The sequence below is a fragment of the Sinohyriopsis cumingii genome, chromosome 8, assembly GCF_028554795.1.
Source record: "Sinohyriopsis cumingii isolate HCF-2022 chromosome 8, ASM2855479v2, whole genome shotgun sequence".
NCBI classification, from domain to species: Eukaryota; Metazoa; Mollusca; class Bivalvia; order Unionida; family Unionidae; genus Sinohyriopsis; species Sinohyriopsis cumingii.
This window is the reverse complement of record NC_142968.1, coordinates 42,316,908-42,342,403: the sequence shown is the minus strand read 5'-3', so window position 1 is coordinate 42,342,403 and position 25,496 is coordinate 42,316,908. Positions and strand designations below refer to the sequence as shown.

The window sequence follows — 25,496 nt, the reverse complement described above, 5'->3', positions numbered from 1 at the left end:
TGCCATTTGTGTCTTCGTGGTTTTGTGAGTCTGGGTTTTCAGTATTGACTGAAATCAAATCGAAAAAGAGAGAGAGACTTCTTAAAATCGACGATAAAATGCGCGCTTGTTTGTCGACTTTGGAGCCTCGCTCGAATCTGATTTGCTCTCGAAAGCAGGCACATTCTTCACATTTAATTTGCAATTAAATATATATGTAAAAAAACAAATAAGTTCTAAACCACAAAAATTGTTAAATCTTTTCAGGTGTGCCGTTAAATTTTTTTTAGATCTTTTTGGTGCGCCGCAAGACATAAAAGTTTGAGAAACACAGGTGTAAGCTTTCGCCCCTGTTACTATAGTGGGATTAGGGCTGGTAATTGTCTTACTTCCTGAACAAACCGTGCCGGTGTCCTAGTACTTAGAGTGTCTTCCTCGGATGAGGGAGAGTGTGGGTTCGAATCCCGGCCAAGTCATAAGAAAGATTAATAAAAATGGTACTAGCAGCTGCCTCGCTTAGCACTCAGCATTAAGAGGTCAGTGCTAGAATTGGCTGGCCAGGTCCCAGGATAATGTGACTACAGGGTCGGTCTACGTCCGATGCGACCGATTTTAAGTTCAATACCATAAAATAATTTCAGTTCAAAATCATATAAAACTTGTTTCAAAGATTTTTTTATGTACCTTGTTCACAAGGGGTCGCGTGCATAAATCCAGGGGTACCCACCAAATGATGCAAATCGGGCCCCACATTTGCTAAGGCCGGTGATATGTGTCTGGGTGGGACAAGATGTTACATGTCTGTAGCATGATGCCCCATTGCTAGACATTACTATAAACTTTCTCACTGCAGAGATCAGTGCGATATGACTGAAAATATTTTAAAACTACATTAAAAGTTCAAATCACACACACATTTCCCATATAATAACTGCTGCATACATGTTCCACTGTCTAATTGCTTTGGGCATACTGAAATTACCATTACGTCGTTTTCCTTCTGGAAGTATATCCAGATAGAATCAAGTAGTTCAGTTGTGTTTTTTTTTCTTCAATTTTTGGACCACCAAGAGTTATTAACCACTTTGTTCAAAGAAAATGTACACTTAGTTCACACACATTAGGCATATTTCTGCTTCCATAACTCTTCAATCTACTGAAGTGATGGTCAACACATTGTGAAGAAGGAAAAAAAACCCTGATTTTATCTGTATATTACTTCTGTAAGGAGCAAGGCATCATAGTATATTTTGTATGATTGACACAGAATCAAATCTGAGCAGTTTTATCAATATGGACTGTATGAGAGAGATTCTTGAAGACGTCATTATTGTCGACTGGCGATAGGTAATGCTGTAGATCAGTGATTGTTCAGGCAGTACATGGACCCTCCACCATTATGTATCAGGGAAAACGTTCTGGTTGATGGTTCAGAGGAGGGAGAACAAGAAGAAAGAGCTCTAGTACAAGTCTCTTAAGATAGGTAACAGAAAAGAGTGAAAAGCAATAATCTTTGTAAAATTCAACAATTAATTTATTTCCCTAGAATGCAAAGTGAAAATGTAATTAAAAGGAACTTATATATATTAAGGATATTATAAATTAAATTCCAAATAATCTTAGAATTACAGACACAAGCCATAATAATTTAAAGGCCTGAATAAGTTAAATCCAGAACTGAGGGTGTTGCCATGTATGTAGTAGCTTGTAGAGTGTTCACGTTCCAACAGTCTTTTGTTGAATCACAGTAGTATATTTCCAGGTTTGAATTAACTATGTATTCCAGTGACTGTCTCTATCCAATATTTCTGTCAGAGCTCTTTTGTATTTCCAGAGAAAATAATCACTTAAATTCAATAATTTGAAGAAAAACATTCAAGCTCGAAATAAAATACTGAACACAACTTATAATTCAACTTCAAAGTGCTAGATCTTAAAGAATGACTGAAAAATCCTCTCAATTACAAGATTACATAGTACTCTACTTGACCTCAGGTCATTAAAAGCATTTTCTAAAACAAAACCTAATTCCTAATTGACAATAAACTTCAAGAATGATCATGATGTTTACAAAAAAAATGTTAGTTATTATTATAAAGCAGAACCTGGACTATGTGAATTAAACTAAGGGAATTTCAAAACTTAGACCCAGACCCAAACAAATATATTTACTTCTTCTGTTTATAATGATCCTGATATTAAGCCTATACACACACATAGAGAATATTTTAGCTATGATTATTAGTTTACAAAATAAAATTTAAAATGTCAGTTCATGTCAAGTAGAATATGAACTCAATTTTGGAAAAGGTCATGTCCAACATACAATGTTACATTACAATAGCATGTAATGAAATACAAAAATTAAAAAACAAACAAACTAACAAGCATTACAAATTAAATTTACATAAGAGCAGAATTTTGTGAAGATAATATATTAAACTTCTTGCCCCTGGAGTTTAGAACTTGAAACAAATTGATGTACAATGCTTTTAAAACAAAGCCAGAAAAACCACAAAGCTATGCGTTCCTTCTTGATGGTTACCACAAACAACCAATTGCAAGAACCCGTGATAATCTATATTGGAGACGAGCTCGTGTATTACGGATATCCACTTAGTAATATCTATAGCTGAAATTACATGATTATAACATGTTACTTAAAATATCATACTAGATTGCTTGGACCTTTTGTTGTATCAAAATAATTATATTTCAGAACATAGAACTATTAGAAATATATTTATTACAAACTACAAGCTTTCACATTAAAAAAAAGAAATCGCTGTTAATGCTAACATCTGTACTTTCAAGATTAACAAAAATTGGTGATAACTATATCTCACAATATTAAACTGAGTTATATTATGTAAAAACTAATTGTTTCAGCATATCTAAATCATATTTAGTATTCCATTTTTTATTTGATATGTTACTAGAGATGTTAACAATTAAACTTGTTAACTATCTTTTACTGGCTACAACTCGTAAACTTTATGGCTGTGATACTGAGTTTAAAACATTTACATTTACTTGTAGATGACATTTACTGGTAGCTGTTGCTGTTCAAGCAAATTAATGTTACAATAATATATTTGTCAGTGTGAACTTAAGACCCTAATGTTAAATGTTTCCTATTGTCAGTTTTGGTTTCTTTACACTGCATAGAGTTGTTCCATTTAAACATACATGGTACCCAGGGAAGGCAGTGTTATAAACTATTTCCCACGGTACTTTGATTTCAGAGTTCATAGTAAAATGATGAGAAATTTCTAAATTGTATCTTTGGGTGAGTAACCACTTTAAAAGTACCTTCTCTGGGTTCCATGAATGTTTTAATGGAACAGCCCTTACATAGTTAACAGTTGAACGATTCTTATTTCAAATGGTATCGATGCTTGGGGGAATGTAAGATTTGAAAATAAAAGGGAATATTTTGTTTTAGGTAAAAACTGCAAGTCAAGTGTGAAAGTAAAAAGGAAGAAAATTATTAGAATACCATAGTCTATGGAGGAGAAGGTAGCTGTAGAAAGACAACTATAACAATTTATAAGAAGTGCTTCAATACCAGGAAAAGCAACATGTGAAGAGGCCAAGAAGAAACCTATTATGGCAAGGTGTACATGGAGCCAGATTAAATTCTATTAAAAATTCAAAATCTAAAGCTATATTAAAAGATAAAAAACTAAAATCTTTAGCTGCAAAATTCAAACATATGATAAATATGTGCTGTCCTATAAGTTGGAACTTTTGGAATAGAATATCTCGGCTTTGTTTTATACTCCAAATCAAATGTATATGGATCATGTAATTCAAATCGTGTTATCGTTCATCGTGTAATTTTGCTCCGTAATATATATATATATATATCCAAACGAACGATAAATGATGTTCAAATATTTATCATTTTGGAAAGAGATTGCGTACTTGAAAATTCGCAGCCGACATTGAGAACGATTTTAAAATATCTACATGATTTTCTATATTAAATTCAGGTGCATCAGATGTAATTGCGCTAAAACAGTATGGACTAGTACTTTGTTTAATTTGATTACATATATGTGCATTAGAAAATGACTAATCATGACAAAGACAGGTATTCATCGCATTTGTCTTCTTGCACCTCATGATCAAATAATGTATGCACTGTAATGAGAGAGGTTTGTGGAAAACTGAAATATGTATTGTTAAATTAGTTGACAATAGTGAACATACTCCTGTACAAAGGTAATGCTACATTCTATTAACAATTGATACCACTTATTCAACAATTCTTTCTAGTTTTAATTATGATATCCATTGTCTCAGGAACAAGACAGCGTTACAGTGTTATCTACATGCTAATTAAATACACTAGTGCTTGAGTCTCGTCGTTCCAGTTAAAACCTGTTTGAGGTTAATGTTCTGCACACCAGGTCAAATCGGGAAATAATAATAATAATAATAATAATAATGAAGAAGTTGTATAGCGCCTAATCTTTAGAATCTTCAAGCGCTTTACAACATTAGACAACACCTATAAGATTAAAAAAACATATATTGATTTGATTACAAAAACAAGCATCATGCAATAAGAAAACATAAAAACCATGCTGAGAATATTTAAAGTAGTAAACATTATTAGGTCTTTAAGTTTGTTATTGCAGTCGAAATAAGTGAATTTTGAGAGCCCTCTTGAATGTGATCACTGTCTTTGTGTCTAAATTCAGTGGGCAATTCATTCCACGTTGTTGGGCCTTGGTATGCAAAAGAAAGCAGTCCATATGACTTTGTTTTCATAGTGGGAATAATGAGTATAAGATTGTCAAAAGAGGAGCGTAAGTCTCATGCTGGTGTGTACACATGGGTGAGGTCGGATAGGTATGTTGGACTAGAGTCCATCAGTGAAACGTAGCACAGAGAACAAATTTTGTGTTTGATTCTGTATCGAACGGATAGCCAGTGTAGGGTACAGAGCAGCGGGGAGGTGTTCTCTGATCGTGGTAATCTAAGTATAATCAGAGCAGCTGTGTTTTGAACTTTTTGAAGTTTCTGGAGCAGATATTGAGATGAACCAGACATAATTGAGTTACAATAGTCCAGTCTTAAAAGCACTAATGAAAACACAAGTGTTTTAGTTGCATCCACTGAAAGATATTTGCGAATTGAGCTGATGAGTATCAGCTCAGGATATGCAGCCTTACATATGTTCATGACATGTTGGTGCAATGTGAGAGTACTATCCAGAGTAACACCAAGGTTACGTGCTGATTGTATTACATGGCATCCATGATTTCACATCAGAGATGCACCTCCCTACACCTTAGATGGTAGCATCAACTTCAGTTGGGTGGCTAGATTTGTATATTTGGGTGTCATCAGCGTACAATTGGTGAGACACTGGATGATGATCTATGACACTTGAGAGCGACTGAGTGTACAGAATGAAGAGAACAGGTCCAAGAACAGACCCTGTGGAACACCACAACATATATCATCTGGGCTGGAGTGTATTCCATTTGCAGATACAATTTGTGTCCTGTTGACCAAGTAGGACTTGAACCACAGTAAAGCTGTATCATGAATGCCAAATACACGCTGGAGACGGTGAAGTAATATATCATGGTCTATTGTGTCAAATGCTGCAGACACTTCAAGGAGGGTGAGGACTGTAATCTTTCCGCTATCCAAAGCAGAGAGAATGTCATTAACTACTTTCAGAATAGTACTTTCATTACTGTGGCAAGAGCGATATGCAGATTGTACATTGCTACAAAGGTTGTTTGAATTTAGATGAGATACAAGCTGGGATAGAACAATCTTTTCTAAGATTTTTTTTATATGAATGGGAGATGAGAAACTGGGCGGTAGTTCTATAAATCGTTATGGTCTAGTGTTGGTTTCTTCAGCAGAGGCTTTACAATGGCAGTTTTGAAAAATGATGGGAATTCCCAGGACGAGAGAGAGAGAGAGAGAGCGGTATTAATAACATCAGTTAGTGAAGGCAATCTGGATCTAAGCACTCAAGCAGCAGTGATGTTGGAATTGGATCAAGTTCACATGACTTTGGTGCACTCTTCATCACGATTGTCCCTACGAAATCCATAGAGACAGGTTGCGGCTCAAATTCTGTATCTCAACTGTATGGTGACGACGAGTCAATTGAAATTGTGGTGTCAAGCTTATCTCTAATGGTTTGTACTTTGTCACGGAAGAAATTTGCAAACATGTTCGGAAGGTCGACTGGAGAGAAGGTAGTTGGAAGTGGTGTAGATTTGTTAATTGATATTAGCTTGTTAGTAATCTCGAAGAGCTCTTTGCAGCTGGAAACTTTCCATGATCTTAGTAGTGTAGTGGACTGATTTCGCTGCATGGACTATATTTGTGACATTCTTCTTAGCGGCTTCATATATTTGCTTATCAATAGTGAGTTTGGTGGAAAGCCAAAGCCTCTCAGCTTTACGGCGGTCTCTTTTAGCAGTGCGAAGCTGGTCCCTAACACTGCTATACCATGGAGAACATTTTTGAATTGATACTCTGCACTTGGCAGCAGAGGCATGTTTGTCGAGCAATGAACGCAGGCACTTGTTGAGTTATTATGTTGTAGGAAGTAAGCAAGTCGTTTGGTTTGCTTGGATGTCGTGCATTAGTTGGGTTCTATTTATCATTCGGAGGTTTCAATTAGTACCAGATAAAGGTGGAGGGTTAGGGACTGATACGTCAAAATGTCATATAATGCAGAGGTGATCTGATGCAGGGTCATGGGATACCAGTCAGGACCGTAGAATGTTATCATCATGTCTATGAAGAATCCAGTCTACAATGTGACCATATTTATGGGTGGGTATGTTAACTGACTTGTTTGAGGTTGAAAAAATTAATGGAATCTATGAGTTTTTATGTGTTTGAGTTTCCAGGACAGTCAAAATGGAAGTTGAGATCTCCAAAAATAATCAGGTTGTCACATATCGATTTTCCATACTCCAGAAGATTCAGAAACTGTTCCTATGAGACTACCCATAGGGTATTATGAATAAAGTACCATGTAATGCCAGGTGCTTAATTGTGCACGTTTCTGAACCAGTGACACATGCTGTGCTAGCTGACAGAAATGTCATTCAGACTAACAACTAGCCTAAGCAAAGTTTAAAACCACATGAAACTGATCTAGTTTCTGCCCACCTTTCGACATAACCTAGTATGTCAAATACTACTGCTACTTCTACTAGTACTACTAATATTGATAGTACTACTACTACTACTACAAACTAATAATAATAATAGTAATAATAATAATATTAATAATAATGATAATAATAATAATGATAAATTAGATGACGATGAAGTTAATAATAGGCTAACAAAACAATGCAAGAAGTGAACAACTGATATGCAACCATGGAATCCCTGACTTATATTCTAGAGTAGAAATGTTCAACGTTTAACGCATTCTGAACTTCGGAGCATGCAAGTAAACAAAATGAAGAAAGGATTGCGAAGAAAATGTGTACTATATTAAATTCATTTAGAAAATGGAAATTATTAATACTTTCTATCGTTATTTTTCATACGTCACTAAAGATTAATGTGTGGAATTTCATTACTGATGTAGAAACAACTGCACACGGGCGCTAGACGGTTTATATACGCGTATTGTTGCGCCATGGGCGAATCACAATTTGATATACCAATAATGCTTTAAATAATTTCTCACAAGGTAAACGTATTGTACATTGTGACAATGGCTTTCGCACTTGAAAGTAAACCTAAACCTACATATTGATTTGAACAACCCTGACATACTGTTATCTGCCACATGCCAATACAATATTCTACTTATCGCCCATTTATCTTGAGCCTGTCGGAATTCAGCAGCATAGGGTGGAATTATTGAATAAGTGATACGTTGTTTACGTATGATTGTTGGATACATTGCTTCTCTCCATGATGTACATGTTATATAACTTGATTTGGCTTTGGTTTGTCATTTGCATTTGTTATAAACAGTGTAAATGAAATATCTTTAAGATTAACTTATTCTTGGTCAGATTTTGTCGTTATTTTGTCTATGTATAATTTATGTTCATCTAAGGACTGTGTAATAGATGTTCATTTGATGCAAGGCACGGTCATTGGCAAACCTAACAGTAGACGTATTGTTTTTTTCCATAATGTTGTACCTACTTTGTCTTCTTTTTTGTTCTTAAATATGTTCTTTGTCATAATTTCATGGATTGTTTATCAGCCTTTGGAATGACACTCGATCATACCCCTGTATTGATAACAGGGCTTAATCCCACTTTAAACGAGTCACTTAAGTTTTGGACATTGCTGACACATTTGGCGATAGAACCAACTTTCATTACCATGCCACTCGGTAAGAAAAGGATACGTCACCAGAACAAAACAAGTCTTTTTTCACTTTTGAATATATTATGCTTTGTTGAATATCGTGATTTTTTCAGACGTTTCGTAACCTTGCTTTTCTAAATTTAAGAGCTCATTTAGCTTTTATAAACGGTTGTTTACGGTTGCTACATACTGTGTGATAAATGTCATGTTTTATACATATGTAACTGAAATAAGTATTTAAGTAAACCTTATACTTTAATGCAGTTATTATATTCCCTCGCATGTTAATCCATTGCAGATGGTAGTAACAAGTAATGTCCAGTCTGTAACTTCAACCTTGTCATATAATTCATTTTCATCATCAAGCAGTGTTCTCCAGTAGTTATCAGTAGCAACTTTAGACTTCTAATGACTAGCAATTTTTATAAGACCAAAGACAGCGTACTCAACATCTATAACAGTTGTATGTACTTCTGACCTATTATCGAATATGTTTTTGTTTTTCATTTAGATCACGCTGTGATGCAATATTAAAATTACTGCACATGAAATTGAATGCTTTCATATCCTTGCTGTTGCTGTCATCATTGGATAAAGGCATCTCACATTCAGGCAGCAGCTTTATACACATGGCAATTCATATGGACTTTGCATACTAATATGACTGATTTGGTTACAGTAACTGGAACTATATGTGGCACACTTAAAACCGGTAGGAAATACCAGAACCACCTGTTGCCATCCATAATACCCAATTTAGCTAATTCTGTCAAATTTCTCATTTTATGTTGTAATATGTGTCTTTCGTAAACTCACCACTTACACTTTTAAAGTAACTACGGTAAGAGACAGATGAACGGGTGGAGAATATCACTATACCCAGATGCTAAAACGTGGGTTTAAAAATAAGGCCGGCAAGAACAGTGTGCATCCCATGAACACCCAGTTACAGTACATGGCCTTGATCTAACACTTGGTCTCCCTAATTTTTCATCCTAGCGCTGATTTTTTTTTTGTTATCCTGGCATAATCATCATATATTAATTTCGATAAGTGAAAATCACGTGAAAATTACCACATGCCGTGTCATCCGCGTCCAATAGAAAAGGGGCGACTTATCACCAACTGGTGTGACCACACCATTGATAAGTTGAATGATAATATATCATCAGGTGTACTCCAGATACCCGTTGTAATATCCGCCCAGAGTGAACAGTGTACTGCAAACGTGAGGATGAAGATCTTATTCAGTCTAGTGGTTTTTGTGGGACTTTTTGAGTATGGTTTCCAACAAAGTACATGTGATCCTAAAACATGTGTCTTGCCAAATTGTAGGTGTCTGAATGATCCCAATATTCCTGGAAAGCTGAGTGTAAGTCATCTTGTATTTTATTGTATTCATTCATTCATTTATTCATTCATTCATTCATTCATTCATTCCGTCTTTATATTTTTCTTCCCTTCCTTGTCTCTTCTGCTCTTTCTATTTTTCTTTTCGTTTGCTATTATCTCACTATTATTTAGTTTCTCTTCACATTTAATATGTTCTACCTTTTTCCTCACCATCTTCGTATTCTGCATATTTCTTTGCACTGCATTCACAAATAACAGCACGAAACAATTCCATTTAACTATTTCAAGCTTACTTCAATACAATGATAGTTTTAGTAATAAGTCTAATTTAAATGCATGTTATAAAATAGGAAAAAGAGATAGTTAATTGTCTTGCAATTGTTAGTGGTAAACAGAGACAGAGACATACAGACAGAGAGAGACAGATGCAAGTTCGAAATGTATAACTTTATAAATTATAAGATGTGACTTATATACCAATATATTGTAGCTCTGTTAGTGTTATTCTCTTTTGTTACACTTTGTCCCTGTATAATTCATGTGACTTTGTCACATCACACATAGATAAATGTATTCGGCATCACATATCTTTATAAGATAATATATTGTGTTATTTTCTGGTTATCTATCTGTATTACTCTCTGTCTATACATATGTGTAATATCTGTAATTACCGTATGTATATACTAGTCTGCACATCCTGGGTCACATGTTGCAACTGCATTGCTATGTTATCTATTTCATCGGTAGCCTTTCATCAACACACACACATATACACACACACACACACACACACACATACACACACACACATAATACAACAAAGAGGTTTAAGAATTTTCAGCAAAATTAAAAATTTTGCAACCTCTGTTACGATATTCGTTCTCCATAATATGAATTGATATTAACAAGCATCGGCCAATATCATCCAGGGATAACGTTTTCCGCTCTGTCGGTGTATATTTGTAACTTTTTTCGCTAATTTGTCGTCCTTAAGCGGCTTAGCTATTCAAGATATCCGAGCCGATGCACTCCACCCGTAACTTCAAAATATATATGTATGGATTGCCATACAAATTTACATCTACATTCATCTCAAAGTCTAGTTCTTCCATATATATATATATATATATATATATATATATATATATATATATATATATATATATATATATATATATATATATATATATATATATATATATATATAACAAATATTCCTGTGATTTCGAGTCGGTCTGATGGTTCCATCTGATATTTAGTATGACTGCCATGGAAGTGGTACTGAAACTATTGTTGACACTAGTGCTTTTTAAGTCATGATCATTATTGATATGCGATTTTCACTGGAGCACTTCTATATGCACCTGGTCCTAAATAAAAACGACGCCATTGTGATTTCACCAACATTCGACAAATCTTGCACAAAATTACTTATGCAGAACTGATGGTAATACCGTCAATTTCTCATTTAAAAATAGTTCTTTCCTGCGAAATGTAGTTGTTCCTGTCTTACAACGATGACGATACAGCTCCATACAGGTTGCCTTGATAGCCATACTGGTAATTCTTAACTGGATAGCTCTTCTGACCACGCGGTCGTATCGATAAGGGGTTACATAAAAGTAACACAGTAGTATGTTGCCAGTATAAATAGAAATGGTGGTCTCCTGATCTCCAACATAGCACCATTGGCATCGCGCAAAATTCTTATAACAACACCTCCTGTATTAGTGGTGGCATTTTCTTGGGGTTGTTTTTTTAATGTATCTTTTTGCACAATTTCATTAGTTATTAATGGCATTTGCTCAGCTCTGATTTCCAATATATCAACACTTTTGTTAAGGAAGTTTGGAAACCAGACGTAATCGACCTTAGGATCAAGTTCAACGTTATTTCTTGCTTTTTTGTACTTTATTGATCTAATGAAATGAAAGACATCTACCTATATAAGTAAAATCGTACCAGATTGTATACTTACTTGCTTTCAAATGAGCAAATTAATCATCAACATCTTAAATTGATTTTACGGTCAAAGGTCTTGACTTGAGTGTTTGAATATATCGGTTTGTAAGGATTGATAACGTAAACAATCACTAGTGGATTTTCAACATTTATCCCATTCTGTTGACATCCCTGGAGAATAACTTGAACGATGCAGTAAATTGGTTCTTTTCTTACCGAAACGTACTACCAATAGATATAACGAGGCTTATCATTTATCTGTCTTCTGGCATTGTCTGCGACAATTTCGAGTATCATAATATTTTATCAAAGGTAAAAAGATCGAATAATAATAATAATAATAATAATAATGATAATAATACATTGCACTGTACTGACTAGTACCTTGTGAACATACTAACTCAGATGTGCGGAAACAGTTTTTTTTTTTTTTTACCAAATCTAGTATGTTTAATTTTCTCAGGAAACCCAGAGATGAATTCATTTATCAGCAGTTAGAAAGAAGAAAGGGACTTACTTTAAATTCCTGGAAACTCTTTTATGCCAGTAGAGCCTTGGTCCCGTCGAAGGACTCTCACTTGTTTTAACATCAAATAACCAATGGTCTTCCTTCATAGCTACAAACACATATGAGTTTTCGATGGCTATAGCGAATATTTGGGGGGTTTCTTAAGTAATCTTGAGAAATTGGTCGACTTTGAAGTGGAACAAGTATGTCTAAATTGTAGCTAATATTGTAAAGGCTTGGTAGTTCCGATTCGTGAAAATTCAAAATATATTCACTGCACTTTGTTTCTCTAGGATACGTGTTCCTTCGCATTAAGCCGATGTACTTGGGTTTGACTATATCGCACAAAGCGCCAAGCAAACGAAATCGTTTTCATCTTGCGTCCTACTTAATTTAACTTTGCAGACGACAATAATCTAAAGTTAGCTATTGACACCCAGTTTTCAGACTTGCGGTCAACTCGATTTAGAATGCATGTTATGCTGATACGGAACAAAATCTTGCATTAATAACTAATCAAGGAAATCCGCGTACTCTATCTTGTCCTTTATGCAATAGTTTAAAATCAACATGTAGTACAAACATAGCATTTCTGTAATGCAAAGAAACCTGAATCTAGTTCGCGACGCACTAAATTACCTCACTACTCAATTTAATAAGAAGATATCCACAATGATAATTGTAACAATATAAATAAAGTACTGCACAAAGGCTGTGCAGATGAATTTGTTATCTGCTGTGCACGATACTTAAGAAAACTATTCAGACCGCAAATAACCCAAAAACAAGCAATCAACACACATTATCTATGCCTTTTGGTCGACTCCATTTTGAAATGTATGTTATATTGATATGAACAATATCAAATGTTAATAATTAAACCAAGAAAGGCACCTAATCGGATACATTTTGCTCATTTTGGAGTCTTTAAAACCAACATGTAACACATTCGTCATGGAATTTCAGAATCGCAAGAATCCTAAAAATTGTCCTCGTTGTACACCCCCACACCTTTATTTATTTAAGTTTTCAGTTAAAACTCTGTCTTCATATGATGTCGAAAAACTACTTAAAAAGAATAGTGTCTAGTCAAGTAAAACTCAGACGTGTCGATATTATTTTACACCAATAGAAGAAACAGAAATAATCAACAACACTAATTTCAACAATATAAAAGAAATTTCGTTTTTACATTGTGTACATTGCTGAAAGGACAGTCGTTCAATAGGTTCGTTGAACGTCGTACAAAGTGGCTCGAAGAGGAACACAATATTGCCAATTTAGCCATGGAAGGAGCGTGAATAATTGCTTACTTGATTCAGTTTTAACATATCACGGGTTCTTCAGTTCTGTAATCTCTTGAAGAACGTAAATTTGATTGGAAACAATTGGGATTTTGTTTAGGCAATATTGACATTTGGTAAAATCAACGTAAATCAGTATTGAATAAATCTGTTAGGAACAGACTTTGGATCCAGAGTAAAGGCAGGAGAGGCCACAGTATTGCAGTTTCACCGCAAATCGATCTGTCTACCTGTCTTTCCATCTATTGATCTGTAGTTGTCATAGATAATATATATTATACCACCATTAATAGATGTTGCTGAAGCTTCAAGAGACGTGCATTTTTATTCTTAATTTTGTTTTTGATTTTCGCTTTCTGCATCATATAGGTAACGGACACGCCACAGATGATTTTGCTTTCCTTCGAGAGTGCCATTAACGACGAATACGTAGATTACTACTCATCCTTTTTCGAAATTATGAATCCAAATGGATGTCCAGCTCGTGGTACATTCTTCCCGCAAGATTCTGGGACTACATACACTCTTGTTGATGACCTATATAAACAGGGGCACGAAATTGGCGTGTTTTCCTTGGATGGTGATACACCAAGCGACTGGAACTTGATGATTAAAAGTAAAACAACATCATGAATAAACCTAATACAAAAGTTTTCTTTTTTAGTTCTTAAAAGAACGAAAAGTTCATATTCTGTATCTCACTTTTTGTTTTGGGTTCGGCACTGACACTCAACCTCTCAAGCACAATGACGCATGGGCCGACACAAGGATATCCATATATACATTCATTTATACATGCATGCATACATACATACATGCATGCATACATACATACATGCATGCATACATACATACATACATACATACATACGCATGGGCCGACGCAAGGATATATACACATTCATTTCTACATACATACATACATACATACATATGTGCGTGCGTGCGTGCGTACGCACGTACGTACATACATACGTACGTACGTACAGACAGACAGACTCAAATAGGTCATTGTTTAAGTATGTATTTAAATTTACGCAGGTTTTGATACTAAATGATTTTTAAAAAAATGAATAACTGGATTTTAATAACGACAACAATAACATTAACACCATCTTCGTCATCGTCTGCATCTAAAATTCGTCGTATTTCAGCCATGCTAGACAAACTATCCTCCGCGGGGATCGACAGAAAATCGGTGAAAGGAGTCAGGGCACCTCGTCTCTTTGTTGGCGGAAATGATGAATTTAACGGTAAATTATTGTTTTATTCCAGATGTATATATTTTATTTACATACAGTTCAGAAGTTTGACTATAGATATAAAACTGAATATTCAATCGAAATCTGTGTATTTTGCTCAGAGACTTTGTCTTCATCAACAGTAGACTTATATGTCGAGGATCACTGAACGGAGCAACTCAGAACATAGGTTTATTGGGGGGAGGATGCTGTCCGCGGAATTTAATGGTGACGGTTTGCAAACTTTGGAATGAAGTAAATGCATTATACATGTCTTTATTTCTTCTAAAAACTGATTTGAGTGAATGTTGGTTCTGGACAGGTTCTCCTCTTAATTAGCACACTTTGACACAGCACATAAATAAGTGTTCACATTGATTCTAGATGTTCCTATATCTTAGGGTATGCGTGGCATTAAACGTGTAACCTTTTTTGCTTGTGTCTGTGTTTTTGTCTGTGTTGTGGGTTTGTGTGTGGAGGGAGGGGCGATCTATTTAATCCTACTCTTTTTGTTAAATCATTCGATATGAGCAATATTCAGATGGAACTTTTCATTAAATTCAAGAATAGTGTTTTAATGACAAAAGCTGTTGTTATTGCATTTTTTTAAAACTGCTGAAGCTGATCGAAGGTGAGCATGACTTCTAAAACGGGTGTCGTTACTGAGGTCAAATTGTGGACGCTGGTGTATTTCTTCGACACAGAGTCCTTATGTTAAATCATTAGACTCACTTAATCATTTGGTGTATTTTATCATCAAATGCTTCTAAATTTGCAAGTTGAGAGCCAGACAGCGAACTATGAAGGCATCATTTTCAAGTAGTATACTGACTCAATGTTATATATATAATTTCTTCGGTTGCTGAAAACAAATGTATATTACGATTCTTCGTGCAAAACTGAAGCTATGGGATATGATACCTCGTATGAGATGTGGTGTAATGTTATGTAAAACGGTGATGGAAGAGGAGGATAAAACTTGTACTCACTGTAACCTTTTTTACACCGCCTACACCGCACCCCTTTTATTACCCCCTTAAATATTTACTTTTCCCGACATAACAAGAGCCAAACAAAACCAAAAGTGTTTGTTAGGAAAGGTCATACAGACACATTCTTTGACGTTCTTTATAAAACTCTTTCATATCAGCTTTACAAAAAAAAATGCCTGTAGTCAAAATGTCATCCGACAGGAACTTCGTCCCATTTGATAACACTTCAAATCTCTGACCATCCTGTTCGACTTATCTTGGTTCCTAAGTTTAATTTTGTCTACATCCTTCTTTTGCAGTATCAGCTCGTGCGACTTATGACGGCTTTGGAGGTACTGGATCTTGTAGCTTACAATTTCTTTCTGTCTTTGAACAGGTCTTGGCTCGAATGGTCTCCAGTACGATAGTTCCTGCGCTAGTGTGGAACTATCCCATCAGAACACCCTGGTCTGGCCCTTTACATATGACTACGTTCCAGGACCAACTTGTGACATTGGACACGGACCCACCAACGTCTTTCCTGGTACCGTATATACTCTGTATAATACGCACTCATCTTCCAAGAATGTAGACGAAGATCCATTATCCATTATACGACACCAGAGCTTGGTCTTCTCTTTTTTGATTTGCATTAAACTTTAGAAAATACGTAATATAAAACTTAATGTAATATACTTGCAGACTTTAATACTTTAATATTCACTCTTTCTCGGGCAGCTGCTTGTCGTGTTTATGAGAACGTGTCAGTCAGATTAAAGTCTAAATCGACATATACGACAGAGTTCTCGAATTTAATCAGATTGGTGAGTGCTTCAGTAAAGTAAGAGGCAATAATGGAATGAAACGATTTCAGTCTTAGAAAAATCTGACAATCGTAGTGTGTATGCAAGCTGAAAATGACTTGCTGCCAAGCGGACATTCAGTCTGAAATGTATCGAACTCATGCATAATTTAGGCCCGCTCTTTTCTAATGTTTGTAATGCATTTCAAACTGGATTTTATGTACTTTTATGCTTAATTTTAGAACAGCGCGAAACTAATGTTTTATGGTAGGTGAAAACAATTCGGTTTCCTCAAACCTTATCCTTAGTCGTGTGTATAAAAAAAATTGAAACTCATTTTTCTTTTTATTTCAAATAACGTTCGAAAATCGCAATTGTTGTGCTCTTCCTGACTAAAATATCTTCAAAACAAACAAAACCATTATTTTGAAAAATACTCCATGAGTTAGGAAACTACGAGAATAAGCACAAGATTATTTCAAATCTTCAAATGAGTTGATGTAACCATCAGTTTGAAGTAAACAGGGAAGACGTGGTGACAACATGAAGGATGGGGACGCAACTCGTGTTTCTATTCAGGAACGATATCAATTATTTTTATATCAGTATGTTTACGAGATTATTAAACTTTTAGATTTCAAAATGTATCGACGGATCCTCATTGCGAGACAGTAGAACAGATTCTGCTGTCACAAGAGGCCCAAATAAAATAGTTTTGTAGAGAAAGAAAAATCCACCCGTCATACAAATATGACAAATGAATTCAAATTTAAGCTTAATCTATTATTAACATGAGAAAACGTGGATATGTCGATATGCCGGTTTATATACAGAAACATGTGTTAATTCTTCAGGAAAACAGAAATACGTTCATCTCTTATGTCTTAAATTGCTTTCGTAACATCATCATGCATGCTCTTAGGGTAAACACGTTGTCTTTACAATTGTCTATTAAAAATAATACTTTGAGGTATACTGTATCTACCTGTAGAGCATCAATGATGGTGATGCCAAAAGGCTTTCCTAAGCTTACCTATGAATTAATACCCCCTCCCTCTCTCTCTCTCTCTCTCTCTCTCGATCGATCGATCGAGCAATTGATCAGTCGATCAGTCGATCGATTTAGTTTTAGTTTTTTTTACTAATATATTTGTCCCTGCTAAATTAATAGAAAATCTCTCTGTCAACACCCTCCGTTGTAAACGTACTTATGGAACTGATACAAAACCGGACCCTCGGTCCTTTTATAACGCTTCGCACGGTCACAAAATATCTCAAGAAAGGCGCAACACCTTGGGATTCCGAACTGTTGCGTTATTCCAGGTTATCCCAAATTTGTATGGAATCAGAACATAATTAATAGTGCCGATTCAGTACCGACATATGTAGTCCCAGTCTATTTTTAGAGCATGTTTGGTGATACAAGAATTAGATTTAGGCATTATTGGTATGGATTTAAAAGTAATTGTTTATTCTTTAGAATATGAGTTTATGGTATTGTTATCTGTGTGTGTTTTGGCGACAGTGAATGGTGAGTAATAAGGTCTTGCTTATGATCCATAAGTGACATCTGTGTTCCATTGCACGCTGGTTTGTTTACAGCCTAGCCTCTCAAAGAAATGCCGGTGAACCTATGACAAGAAGTTTAACGTGAAGTCATCTTTGAAGGTATCTAGATTAACCTATGATATGTATCGATTGTCACAAAAGTGGAAAGTTCAGTACTGAGAAACAAATGTAGATAATATTTAGTAAAAATAATTATCTTCTGTGTCCGTATGACCTTGTCACTGTTCTGTTTTGCAGGAAAGTGGGAGTTTATGATTTCCGACCTGGAATGGAACGGAGCTTCGTGCGCCACACCGGCCGCGTGCATTAACGTCACTACAAAACAGGACGCCTTTGATGTACTTTTCAATACGTGAGCTATTTGTTTTCGTATTTGGTTGAAGTTCAGTAGATAGGAACAATGGTAACATAATATGCATTTGCAAGAAATAGATTCGATAAATGAGTATTTGGCAGAAAATACAAATATAAGTGCTTTCCCCAGTTAAATTGAGAAACTATTCATAACAAACTTTGAAAAACAAAAAGTCTACATGTCAATAAAAGGAGGTCAGAACTTTGAAAAAGACACGACAGAAAGATTTTTTTGTCAACACTTTAAAAGTGTAGACTTCAAAAATTGATAAAGTGGACAAGACACGAAGTAGCGGAGAAATTCTGAGTAAAAGTGGCCATTAAAAATCTGTAAAGAACATAAATGGTACATGTGGGAAATATTTACAATGCTTCCTTTTCATGGTGTAAGTTATGAGTGACTAAATGCACAGACAGTAAATGTAAATTAAAACGTTGTCATAGAGAGGTAAGATTGTGAACTACGAGGGTCAGATGCCTTGTGTTAATTGGGAGTAAGGGAGGGTGTTATCGTAAGTATTCCCTTTCTATGGATGTTATCAAGTGCCCGTGAGATACATGTAACTTTTGTATATGTATTTTTTATATTATATATACAATATTATATGTACATTTTATTTCCAAATGTTTTCCTACCTCTGTTTTGATGTGAACAGCGTTGGTCCTAAACTGCTGTCACAATATATCATAACAGATTTGCGCTCTTTTTGGTAAGACCGCTCCCGTGACCTATTGGATATAGCGTCTGCTTTGGATGCGGGAGGTCGCGAGATTGAACCTCGGCCGATTCATAACAAGACTTTATAAAAATGGTACTAGCAGCTGCCTAGCTTCGCGCTCAGCATTAAGAGGTTATGACTAGTCGGCCTTGTGTCAGAATAATGTGACTGGGTGGGACATGATGCTACATGTCTGCGCCATGATGCCCCAGTCCTATCACGCTGTATGTATAGTAGGCATGACTGAAAAACTGTCTAAGCTACATTAAAAATCCAACACACACACACACACACACACACGTACGCAGACACACACACACACACACACACATACACACAGTGTGGTAAAGTATACAGGTAAACCTAACAGTTACAACAGACCAACATGTCAGTCTGACTTATTTGGCGATTGCTTATCTCATACGCTATAACAAGTTCAATGCCTATAAAATGATGCCTGGTGTGAATTTATTACATAACGTTATGAATAAATATAAAATTAAGCATGGTGCTGGTTGTTACATAATGTTACTTAATATGGATCAATTTTTGGAACTGGTTCACACAAACTGGACTCAAACAAGAAATATAAAGTAAGTTGTAGCCACATTTGCTCGCAAACTGCACATTTGGTTTCCCTCAAATTTAAGACTAGCAGAAATAAATTGGTAACATTTAAAACAAAATTGAGATTAGAAGATTTTTTTCATGTAAACAATACTGGGAAAGCCTTAGAGCAAATTATGAGTAGGTATTTAAAATTATTATAATTATTTCTGTTGTTGTTTTTTATTTTTATTTGTTTATTTGCAGTTTCAGGGAGCATTATCTAGGTAGGCGTACCCCATTCACCATTGTGATAAATCCGCAATGGGCGAAGATCTCTTTCTCCAGGGAGGGAACAATAGAGTTTCTGCAGTACATCAGAGCTGCCTTTACCGTGAGTATATGAAAATATCAAACCATCATTAAAAAAATGATCTTTTAGTACATCTCAAGTACTGCTGGCCCACAGCCACAGAGAGAACTCATTGACCGAATTTATATAGCAGGAAAAAGCCACATAGAGAACTCAATGACCGAATTTATGTAGCAGGAAAAAGCCACAGAGAGAACTCAATGACCTAATTTATATAGCAGGAAAAAGCCACAGAGAGAACTCAATGACCGAATTTATATAGCAGGAAAAAGCCACATAGAGAACTCAATGACCTAATTTATATAGCAGGAAAAAGTCTTAACCTATTTTGCATCCCTACATGTTTGATACAGGAGTTTGAAAACATTCATCTGTTAGAAATGAAAAACCTTATTATCAAACATCTACCTATTATCATTATTATTATTATTATTATTATTATTATTATTATTATTATTATTATTATTATTGGTGGTGGTGGTGGTGGTGTTATTAGTATCATTATTGTTGGTTATTGGTAAACCGCTCCAGTGTCTTAGTGGTTAGAGAATCCGTCTCGGATGAGGGAGTTCGTGGGTTCGATAATCTTTCACGTTTCACATCTATTTAAATTATCTATTTTAATTTCTTGGTTTATCAGTGAAAAATAAAATAAAAGAAGGAAATAAGATATATATATATATATATATATATATATATATATATATATATATATATAAAATATGTGTGTGTGTGTGTTACAACTACATAAAATAATGAGAGTTGGTCTTTTTTAATAATTAAAAATGGTCAGGGTACTTTAGTTAGCAATGAACTATATTCTATAATGAAAATCGTGCTGTGTTTATGTCAGGTCGGTGTATAATTTGCGAACCCATTTAATATCTCGTCTTATTTGTTATATTTAGTAACTTTTGAATACTTAGGTAAAATCAGAATATTTAAAATGCGATTTGTTTTAAAAATCATTGTTACATTTGAAAACAGTGCTTAATATGCAGTGTGTATCGAACATTTCCCTTATGACCGTCATTCCATTAGTTAATCATTATTTAAATATTTGCATACTATTAATGTCAAAATTTTAATTAAAAAATCTAGGTGATCACAATATCATATAACTTTGGTTTCTTATTAAAGTATTACACTTTTTCTAAACAGGTGGGTCAGAGCTTTAGTATCCCCTTAATTGAATACGTGGGGGGGGGGGCGGGTAAATAGACAGTTAAAAATGAACTTATTAATTAAAAAATGATACACTATTTTCTTTGCCATACCGAAAGTTTCAGCAATCAGTTGTTTGTCTTACATGTGGAACAACACAATACATTATGAAGAAATGATTACATCAGAGATATAAAAGGTCGTAACCATAGTAACACAATGCCGTTAGACTAGTACTTGCTTTGCAAGTTTAACTGTTTAAAAAAAATCATAAGCTTTAGATTGTACTGGAAAGAATTAAATATAATGTTAATTGAAAATACCTATTGTTTCGGATTATTTTATTTTATACAGGTATAGTTATTTCATACCTGGAACTTTGGTTCATTTTCGATTTCGTATTCCGTTGCATCTCATTTGTTAGTGAGACATTGTTCACGCACTTATAATTGCTACGACTCAGTGATCTTAAACTAAGTAACAGGAAAAAAGGAGAACAAAGAAGTTTTGTAAAATTCAAAAAATAATTTATTTCCCTTGAATGCAAAGTTACAGTTTGAAAAGAACTTACTGTATTGTGAATTAAATCCCAAATAGTCCTAAACGTTCTATCACAAATTCAGATGTAGAGTTCCAAATGAATTCTAATGGTGATCCGAATGAATTCCAATACTGAATGGGCCCATGTGCGTATAGTCTCGAATGTGCTAATATGCCAAAAGCCTGGAATGCGGAGACGTGTTAACAGTCTTGATGTAACACGATAATATCATCCAAAAGGTCGTCGTATGACCTCACAATAATTCCAAATAAAAGATTTAGTCCAACAATATTTTGAGCACTTTGCAATTCGAGCGAATAACAATTCGCATAAATAAATCCACCCAAATTGCAAACTGAACACCATGTAAGACTGAATCAGCTTTGAATGTTAAAGTAGGACGAATTAATTTTTAAGTAGACAAAAATAATATGAAGTGCTTAAACCCAATAATAGAAGTCACTTTCCTTTCTGAAAAAATTTAAGGTGTCAACCAGAAATTCCACGTGGAAAACCTAATGTCCTAAACTCAGATACAAGTAAATATGGTTGCCCTCATTACTATTTTTCTGAACATTCAGTCTATTAATTCGTCCTACTTTAACATTCAAAGCTGATTCAGTCTTCAGGGTTCACCTGACTAGAGACATTTACTTTTTGAACAACATAATACATAGCTTATATTTCTCTAGTCAGGTGAACCCTTAACAAGATTGTGTACACGAGTCAGTTACAAAATACAGGTATATTTAACATATAATCACAGAGAAAAATGAAACAAACAAGAAAAAATTGACATGCATAACATGATTACCGCTTTGTTTTTGGCTTTTCCTGCGTCGATTGCTATCAAAGGTGTACATAACAGCTGGTCCCATTATTCTTCCACTGAAACCTTCATTCAGGAAAAATTAACTAGAAATCATTCAACATTTCATGCAGATTTTCCATATGTATTGATGATAAAACCTTGACATGCATTTCGGTCTAACTCACATCTCACTCTTTCTATGCATCATATTTTTTTAAAAACAAAATAAATAAAAAAATATCCCTTGACACTTTCCTTATTTGACATTGCTTTATTCGACAAACAAAACGTCGAAATCTGAATACTTCGTGACGCGATATTTTTATAAAGTATAAGTGGTGGATAGCACATCCGCCAGTCGTACAGAAGTGGATGTTCTAATCCCGTTTCTTTTTGATTGGTTTCCTTAACTTGGCTTGCAGGCATTATATGCAAATTTAAAATAACCTGTATATATTAAGAATTAAGTGGGACGTTAAGAATGAAATGAAAATCACTTAATCTTGTCCATGTCGTATGAATCACTCAAGGTTTAGGTCACCACATGCCTGCTCCAGAATACATTCTTAGAGTTGCATTATATACTGACCACACTCGGTAATTATCGTGATAAATTAAACCATCCACAGCATGTCGACAAATAGGCGGTGGCCATTGAAAACTGAAGCCGAATATAAAAGATTTTCGGTGAGTTTAGGTAGTACAGGAGGAACATTAAGATTTTAAAATCATTCATGTGTGCAAAATAATTATACAACCAAAACCTTTGGATTTCTCACGAATGTTCTTTTAACACCGACACATTGATCTATGATCATAATGTAGACAGTGTATCTCAGCTTCGTATGTGTACCATGCTTTCTGGAACTCACAACATCAAGATATATGACATGCAGTTGCCGTATTTACTGATCAACGTCGATAAATATTAGGGATAAATCATCCAGTCCGATTTGAAATTTCTTTGTATTAATCGCTAACGTAATTCAGTGATTTTTCTTACCTTCCTTCATTTTCAGGACACGTATATAGTGACAATGAGCCAGGCACTAGCATGGATACAGCAGCCGACACCACTTGCGAACCTCACCAATTTCGCGCCATGGAAGTGCTAGACAGACAAATCGCTGCATTTTGAGACAGTTAAATTGCACGATTCTAAAGTCCATTGTTTCATTAAATAAATATTCAAATATTGTATCTCAAATATATGTAAATAAAAAGTTGCACCGAGTCTAATTGTAAGCAAATATTGATGTGCTTTTTTGTAGCAGTGATAAATGTAGATTATCATATATTTTGGCGGTCTCAGCCCTGGACATATTTATGAATCTGGGCTTTTTAAGCTCGAGGGTTGTTTTCTAGCCCTATATCAAAATAAAGATGTCACATCTATTTCACAGTGCATAAAAAAAGACACTGAATTTGGTTGATCAGTTGCCAATTGCAGGTTAAAATGACGTCGTGCATTCCTCGTCATACAGTATACGATTTCTACATTTCTCATCTACCTTAACGATAAACCGAATATCAATGGCTTGACTATATTTTGAAATGTTATATTGCCAATTTATAAACTATTCGCCCCCCCCCCCAAAAAAAAGAATGATTCCATTACTCTTTATTGAACGGGGATGCTTGTACTTTTTCAAATACTAAAAATTAACCGTCTCTGTCGGAAATGATGCGTTTTGCGGCAGTTATTTTTAAAACTCTTGCTCAGAACATGCATGACAGCATTGTCCTTGCATAAAGGTCACTTAATGAAGTACAGGCAGAAAAAGCCCTTATATCAACGCATACTTTCTTCTTTGACCATGCGAGGGATGTTGGCAACGCTATCAAATACCATTCATAGTTTCAGGTGTTTCATATCTTGTCAATATCTGTAACTGTTCTCTTGCTTATATGCTCAATTAGTCGCAAATCTTTGTCATACTTGCTGTTTTCTCTTGTTTTTCTTTACTTATTGAACAGAACTGTGCAATGACAGTTGATCTAAGACTTTTTATGCAATCTTACCTTCCCAGAATGCAGTTGGTATATGCCACGTTCTTGGTATCTAATGAACAATTTCCATACAATTAAAAACTAAAATATTTTTGTTAACGCCTAAATGGTCTCGTTGCATCTGTGTATGTCTTATATTTTTGGTGAACTTCCTCTATAACATACAAGTGGGGTTTTCCTCTCTCCAGACACGTATTAGTTGATATGTAAATAGCACTTACCGCCTGGTATTAAAAATGGTTGTAACATCTTCTTTTCTTGTTAATTGTCTCGTCATTGTCTTCATCAGGGTAACATCCATAAACACTGTTGGCCCCATTTATTCACGTGTACTTGCACATATAGAAAGAAATCAAAACGAATGAAATGAAATCAAATCAAATCAAATCAAATCAAATCAAACCAAATCAAACCAAAAGTGATCTTGTTTATATTAGAATGGTTCACAAGAAATTTAGAAAACATGCACAAATCAAAACTTTTTTTCGAGTAGCAGAAAAATGAATGAAAGATTTGCTTTCAACAAATCGTGCAGAAGATTTTTTTAAATATGCAATTTTTTTAAAATATGAATACATTCATCAAACTGTTTTCAACAAAGACACTTTTGAAATGTGAGAACCAACAACTCTCATGAAAATTTGAAATACTGATGTTTAAGTCTTAGAATTTCTAATAATATCAGTATATTATGTCAGTGCAAGGTTTCCATCAATGATACATGTTAGTTTTTCAATTAAAACTCCCTTTGGTAATTACGCATGAAAATGTCCATCGCAATACATAAAATACACGAGTATTTAACCTAATTAGGATCATATAAAAGAGTGTAGAAGAACAAAAAAAAACGTGTACCGCTGAAGATAATTATGTGGCATACTTCATTATATCAAAGAATCCGCTATTAAATGCCGTTTCTCGGATATGAATATATTTCCAAAAAGGACAAACGTC

General features: G+C 34.7%; 1 protein-coding gene across 1 annotated transcript; it reads left to right on the top strand.

The window, feature by feature from the left end:
- The first annotated feature begins 9,491 nt into the window (after window positions 1-9,491).
- On the top strand, window positions 9,492-23,960 carry LOC149793373 (chitin deacetylase 7-like). Its single transcript, XM_089967350.1, has 7 exons — window positions 9,492-9,682; window positions 13,810-14,056; window positions 14,595-14,693; window positions 16,050-16,196; window positions 18,262-18,376; window positions 19,911-20,037; window positions 23,552-23,960. The coding sequence occupies exons 1-7, from the start codon at window positions 9,545-9,547 to the stop codon at window positions 23,645-23,647; spliced, it is 969 nt and encodes a 322-aa protein (XP_089823476.1). The 5' UTR covers window positions 9,492-9,544; the 3' UTR covers window positions 23,648-23,960.
- The last annotated feature ends 1,536 nt before the right edge of the window (window positions 23,961-25,496 follow it).

Excerpts from the sequence above, each read along its gene's own strand:
- LOC149793373 (XM_089967350.1), top strand. The coding sequence starts at position 9,545 with ATGAAGATCTTATTCAGTCTAGTGGTTTTTGTGGGACTTTTTGAGTAT. Across the intron at positions 18,377-19,910 it reads TTTGATGTACTTTTCAATAC|TTTCAGGGAGCATTATCTAG; the intron begins GTGAGCTATTTG and ends GTTTATTTGCAG. Across the intron at positions 20,038-23,551 it reads ACATCAGAGCTGCCTTTACC|GACACGTATATAGTGACAAT; the intron begins GTGAGTATATGA and ends CTTCATTTTCAG.